Source organism: Vicia villosa, linkage group LG4 (assembly GCF_029867415.1).
Source record: "Vicia villosa cultivar HV-30 ecotype Madison, WI linkage group LG4, Vvil1.0, whole genome shotgun sequence".
NCBI classification, from domain to species: Eukaryota; Viridiplantae; Streptophyta; class Magnoliopsida; order Fabales; family Fabaceae; genus Vicia; species Vicia villosa.
Genome location: NC_081183.1, coordinates 149063166 through 149070489, shown reverse-complemented (window position 1 = coordinate 149070489; position 7324 = coordinate 149063166). Strand labels below are relative to the sequence as shown.

At 33.0% G+C, this 7324-nt stretch overlaps 1 protein-coding gene across 1 annotated transcript; it reads left to right on the top strand.

Moving 5' to 3' along the window:
* Positions 1–2181: 2181 nt before the first annotated feature.
* On the top strand, positions 2182–3623 carry LOC131599918 (probable aspartic proteinase GIP2). Its single transcript, XM_058872156.1, has one exon. The coding sequence runs from the start codon at positions 2216–2218 to the stop codon at positions 3485–3487; it is 1272 nt and encodes a 423-aa protein (XP_058728139.1). The 5' UTR covers positions 2182–2215; the 3' UTR covers positions 3488–3623.
* Positions 3624–7324: the final 3701 nt, after the last annotated feature.

Here is a 7324-nt window from a genome sequence, read left to right as displayed (position 1 = left end):
ATTCTAAGTAGGGAAGGGGTTATATTAGTTTGATGCGTGAAAATAAATGACAGAAAGTAAAATAGAGATTTTGGTGTTAACATTAAGAAAGCTTTCTATGGGTAAATTTCATCATTATGTATTTATCATGTACATCCATCGGTCAACAATATTCTCCTCTACTCAGCTATTAATATTACCACCTCTTGCTCTTATTCGTATCTCCATTCAGTCTCTATGCTCTGAGATTAGTGCATTACCTATTAGCCGATATCTCGGTCTATTAACCAACACAGAGCATTAAGTTCCAACTGTTACAAAGTAGCAAGACTCAATATCGATCATACTATAGTACATGCAGATATTGAACCTAACACTATATCTAGGCACTAATATCCAATAAATGATTATCTTTGATCTAGTAATGAGAAACACCTTTCGAATGTCAAGTCACACCATGAAAACAAGTTTTAGGTAGCAAATCTAAAACACGTATTAAGATTAAAGAGTCATCAATATTAAAGCATTAGTAGAATTACATAGAACGCAATGACCTATTAATTAATATATGAATATAATGACTATATCTAACTCCTAACAAAGAGATTTTAGCGCCTACCCATCATAACTATTGTTAATCATGCGTAGTTGAGCTTGGAAGTTTACATGCCCTGTCACTAGAGTAGCGCTTCTGTCTTCAGGATCCCTCTCTTATTCTTCTATAATAGATCAAGGTGAACTTACTCCAACTTTGTACTACCTTACTCCACCAAAGCTCCATTTGCAATGAATTGGAAGCATTCACTAGATGCACCGCCCTTGCGCCTATCAAGCATGATTTCTTTCACATGCATTGAGTAATGCTAGTTGTCAAACACGTGGCCCTAGGGTTTTACTTTGGCTTGGTCTTTGTGTGCTGAATTGTTGTTTTCTAATCCCTTTTACTTGTTTATGATTGATACATTTTAGGAAAGTCCAAACAGGTGCTTTTTCACTTTTTATAGAAAAATTAATTAGGAGATATTGTATTGATTGCTTGTAAAATAAGTTAATAAGTGCCTACATATTTTACATAAATTTGATACTAAAAGAAAATCGATTTCTACATATGCAATCATTTTTGCATACTTGAATAGAGAATGACCGGTAGGTAGAAGATGACCGGTGTAAAAATGGTTATGATGCGATGGTGACAATTCTCCATTAATAGAGGAGGGTGCCTATGAAAAATGTTACTCCCTCCGTCTCATAATAAATGTCTGATTTGAGCAACGCGCGGTTTTTAAGAAAATGATTGGATGTGTTGGTTTTAGTAAAAAAGTTAATGTCATTTACTAGAATACCCCTATTAATAGTAGTTGAATAACGTGGAAGTTGATAAATAGGGGTATAATAGTGGAAAAATAATAATGATTGATGCATTGGAATTGTAAATGGACAATTAATTTGAGACAAGAAAAAAATGCAAATGAGACACTTATTATGAGACGGAGGGAGTAACATTTTGAAATTTTATGTTACTAGTTGTCTTCAAATTATCCAACGTGAAATGCATATAGTTGTTGGATGCAGATAAAAACAGATAGAAGAAAAGAAACACTCCTATGTGGCACCCATAGCGATACAGGTCCATTTATAAGTTAGTGACCGATGGGCCTTCAGGAATTGTTCTTTGGCTAGCCTAAAACAAAAGTAAGAACCAATTTGAATTAGATGAATTTAAACTATAAAGTTAGAGTTTAATGTTTGACAACATCACTTTGCATTTTATATAATGAAATGTAATGTAATAATGTAGTAACAAATTAATTAACCTTTTACTTTTCCTCCGGGTTTGATCTAATCTTCTTCATTGAATTGTACTCTACTCATGTGTTTATTTTCAACAAAATGAATACAGTCAAATTAGCAACAATATATTAGTCCTTACCCACTTAATAAGCAATTCAAATTTTGTAACATTAGCTCTAGTGATGATCCTTTTATATAATTGTTATACTCAGTTGGATATACCATCATATAATCAATAAAATAATAGTACTGCGAGAAACAATTATTCATGCCAGATCATGCCGACATAAAAGAAGACTAAATATTAATATCATACATACCATTTCAAATCTAGTCAAGTAAAAAAGAATAAACAATGTATCATACTATTCATTTTCATATTCATATCTATAAAACCAAACCCTTCACTTCCATTAACTACTCACCCTTAGCATTGAACTCAACAATGGCTTCTTTTACAACTCTTCTCTCCCTTCTCACAATATCCCTTCTCTCATTCTCCTCCTCATCACAACTCATCTTACCAATAGAAAAAGACCCAACAACCAATCTCTTCTACACCTCACTTTCCATAGGAACACCTCACCACACCTTCAATCTAGCCATAGATCTTGGAGGACCAATCCTATGGTATGACTGCAACAAAAACTACACTTCTTCAACCTACACTCCCCTCCCTTGTGAATCCAATCTCTGCAACGGTAATGCTGGTTGCACCAGCTGCAATGGCCCCTTCAAACCAGGTTGCTCCAACAACACATGCGGTGCCAACATTATCAACCAACTAGCTGACTCCATTTTCTCAGGTGACACTGGCAAAGACGAGTTGTTCATATCACAGACTAAACTCTCAGGACTACTCTCGGGTTGCACCGATGTCGATGGATTCTCCGATGATTCGCCTCTTAAAGGCTTACCAACGGCCACAAAAGGTATACTAGGCCTTGCAAGAACAAGACTTGCATTACCAACACAGCTTTCATTATCTTCCTCTCACAAACTTCCTCAGAAGTTTTCTCTTTGTTTACCATCTTCTAACAAGAAAGGACTAGGCAGTCTTTTCATTGGCCATGCTTCTTTTCCAAAGTTTCAACTCACTACCATTCCTCTTATTATCAACCCCTTTAGCACTGCTCCAATATTCACAGAAGGTGATGCTTCTTATGAATATTTTATTGATGTGAAATCAGTTAAAGTTGGTGGTGAGATTCTAAACCTTAAGTCTTCACTTTTGTCCATTGACAATAAGGGTAATGGTGGAACAAAGTTTAGCACATTGAATTCCTTCACAGTGTTGCATAGTTCTATATTGAAACCACTTGTCAGAGATTTTGTCAAGAAAGCTTCTGATAAGAAAATAAAGAAAGTTGCATCGGTGGCACCATTTGAGGCATGTTTTGATTTAAGTACTATTGGTAGGACTGTTACTGGATTGGATGTGCCTACTATTGGTTTGGTGCTAGAAGGGGGTGTTGAGTGGACAGTTTATGGTGGAAATTCAATGGTGTTGGTGAATAAGAATGTAGCATGTCTTGGATTTGTGGATGGTGGTAAAGAGCCAAGAACAGCAGTTGTTATTGGTGGGAACTTATTGGAGGATAATTTGTTGGAGTTTGATTTGGTTTCTTCTAAATTTGGATTCAGTTCTTCACTACTCCTTCATAATGCAAGATGTTCCAATTTAGAAGCTAGTGGAAATCTTATTTCAATTGAGTGAGATTATGAGTTTAAGTAACTTTTGTTATTAGCTTTCAACTGAATAAGATTGATGATTGTAACTTTAGTTGTTTCTGTTTTGAGTGAGGTGTGATGATTGTAACTTTTGTCATTTTGCTTTCTCTTTATTATTGTAAGTCATGTATATTGACTAAGAATCAATGAAGTTTATTCATTTTCTTTTAACACTAGCTTGGAGAATATATAAGATTAAAGTCCTTGAGTTTGTATATGACCATAGTTCACGGAGAGTTCTCTCTATTTGAATTTAGTGTTTTAGCCCAGTAGGAAACAATTTGAATAGTAGAAATTGATATCTTAGTTCACTACTGTTCTAAAACAATAAAACATGGTGGAAGTATATACAGCCAAATCATATTGATCTTATTTTGAGACGTCAAATGTCAAAATTAATGTTGATCTACTTTAAAATAATTCAAGATATAAAAGTTATCGCACGATATATTTAAGATTCACTTTTGAATATTTACTTTTTACTATGATGGTCTTAAATTCTAAAGTGAATTGGGTATTAGAGTAATATTCTTGCAGAACTACTCTCACGCTGCCATAACGAAGATTAGCAACATCGGTTCAGAATTGCTCACCATCAACGTGCATCTAATTCAGATTTCAAAATGGAACAGTGGTGCCGTGTGTAGGAACTGACTCCTAATTTATGTGAAAAATCCACAACTGTATCGTTCTAGATCCAAAATCAAATGCCTATTAGATCACCGAGAAATGGAGACAATTACCTCCAATATCACGCCGAAGACCCTCGATCACCCTTCCAATTTCGTATTGCTTCAATTATATGTCATCGGTGAGATCTGTATAGTAACAACTTCCAATGTAGATCCACTTTAGAGTATTTCCTTAATATGACGAATAAATTCCGAAAGATAAACAAAGACCGCATGATACTAGAATCCCTAGATTCCGATGAGGTAAAAGGAGTCCCGGACACATATACTTATTAATTTTTGATAAGATGTAGACTATTAAATTTGAATACTGAACCTAATTAATTTTTCTTCTATCTTAAATTTACATTTATATATCTTTTATTTTTATAATATTTTAGTTTCATGGTTAATATTTTAATTTTAAATATTTAAAATAATATATTTAAAAACTTAGATTTAATTATAATAATCATAAATAATTATTTTATAGAATGATGCACGGATGTAGGAGAATGTCTAATTTAAAATAAATTTAAAACTTTCTCTCTCATTATTAATTATTTTTGAAAATATAAATATAAATGTGTTCCTGTGAAAAAAATTTCAGAAAATTCAATCTAATTTCTTCTAATCGACCAATATGTCAGGTGTCCGAGGATCTTTGAATTCCATTAGAGAGGATCTCATATTGCCAAACGTTTTGCATAGTATAGGCTAAAGCAACACCGACATACAATCATGTTCTCTCCAACTGAGTCTAATGGAGAATACAAAATTATCACCATGTGAAAATAATAATGCAAGATTCTCTTGTTTAAAATGAAAAAGCCATTTTCTTCACTTGCATCACAAAATGAATCGCCCTTAAGTAATCGTAAAGAGAACCTTTATCCTTAAATCACTAAGTCTTGATAAAGAAGCCTAAAGCTGACCAAATAAATTAGATTAAAAAGCATTTATTGACTACACGTGATGAAAATCATGTTTAAATATTAATACAATTGAAATCTACTAGTATATTATTATATTGGTGAATAAAAATGTTGCATGTCTTGGATTTGTGGATGCTGGTAAAGAGCCAAGAACAGCTGTTGTTATTGGTGGATAATCTATTGGAGTTTGATTTAGTTTCTTCTAAATTAGGATTCAGTTCTTCACTCCTACTTCATAATGCAAGATGTTCCGATTAAGAAGCTAATGGAAATCTTATTTCAATTGAGTGAGATTATGAGTTTGAGTAACTTTTGTTATTTTCCTTTCAACTGAGTAATATCTGATGATTGTAACTTTAGTTCTTTTTGTTTTATTGAGTGAGATTTGATGATTGTAACTTTTGGGATGAGTACTTAAACGACGTCGTATAGAAAGCCAAAGATTAGATACAAGAAGTAAATCAATCCGGCAAAAACAGTACAGTCATATGCAAAGGAGAGAAATATTGCTCTATCCTCTAAAATAGATCAATTTGGATAGAACTAGTTAAACAATTAACCGTGTTGATTCTCCGCTTTCATCTTGTTCAGTTGTTCTTGTTACTTTGTATTTTGCATAGACTAGGTTGGTAAATTGATTATTGGTTGAGAGTGTTTAGTGTGGTTAACCATTGTTTTCTGTCCCACACATTGTGTTTGTTGGTGTGTTTGAATCTTTTAATTTAATTTCGTAACAATTGACGTTAACAAGTTTGACACAAGTAGAGAAAGCCAAGATAGTAGATACATCATCATTGTCATTATGTTGTGTCTCGGAGATAAAGTTGAAGTTGTTATGCCCCTCTATGGTTTCAGTTTTGTAGCTTGTTTCGTTTTCTATATTATTGTTTATCGCTAAAAGCAGAAGCAAAAAGAGAAGGTAATGAAATATCACTTTTTCCAAAACCTGCCATGCCTTTGACTCCACTAGCAAGACCTTTCAAGAGATTTGTGCTAGCACATGTGAACAGAAAATTATTAACAGTAACTACTTTACCAGGATTTGATCCATTAGTTGAGTTAACTGCAACAACATCTAATGAAACCTCGCCAATTTCATTGGTATGAGTAAGAACATTGTTTGGAAAAAGGTTACATGTGTTATTGTTGCATCCTGGTTTTTTAGAGTAAGAGCAGTTTCTGCAAGATTTGGATTTTGTTATTGAGCACTGTGTGATTTTGCAGTGGACATGATGGTAGATTGGTAGGTGGATGAGACATAACCCTTTTCACAATTTATCCAAAGAAATTGACCATTTAGATCTAATGTTAGTTTGATAGGAACAAGAGGTGTTCTTTGGTGGATCAGAATGATGTATTGGTTGGTGGAAGAGTCTTTTGTGATTGGAAGAACAAATGCATTTGGTTGAATAGAGGATAGTGAATTTGAGAAAGAGATGAAGGTGAAGAGAGTATAGAAGAGAAGGAAAATGGAAGCAATTGTTGTCATGCCTCTAGAGATTGATAAATATGTTTGTGTGTGAATAGAAAAATGCAGACACAATAATGATATGAATCTGAGTTCATAATACTATGTTATTTAATCAGTTTTAGAAAGTAGACTTTACTATTGAAAATATTATATAATATAACCCTTTCTTTCTTAGTTATTTACTTACTTGCATTTATCTTTTATAAAATTAATCAAAATAGATAGTGTTACTTGTTAGTTGAATATAGTTGATTTGTCATATGGATTATTTGGATGCAGAAGCGGGGCCAGATTAATGGTAGTATTTGAAGCAGAAGACAACCAATTATAAATGGAAGCAGCAAAGAAACATTCAAAGTACAAGTGAATAGACGGTTCATATTTCTCACAAAGATTGTTGCAAAATGAAGAAAAGTTGCAACCTTTCATCTTGAGGTTCTCATATGTTCACAATTTATTTTGGAAAAGTATTCAAGCTAAGTGAGATTTGGAGGGAGGGGTAGGTTTGTTTCAAATTGATTTTTCAACTGATGTTTTGACTAGTAGAAGAGAAAATTTAAGAGAATTTTTTTATTGACCTCCTAATTTTTTTTTTCACCCGCGGCGAAATTCCTAGAATGTTTTTATATTTTGAAAATACATTTTCGAAATCACTTTTTTTTGAAAAAAAAGTTGATTTCGGAAGTGCATTTCCGAAAATACCAAAAAAAATGTGATTTCGGAAATGCACTTCTGAAAACACCAAA

Coding starts and splice junctions, on each gene's coding strand:
- LOC131599918 (XM_058872156.1), top strand. CDS start 2,216: ATGGCTTCTTTTACAACTCTTCTCTCCCTTCTCACAATATCCCTTCTC.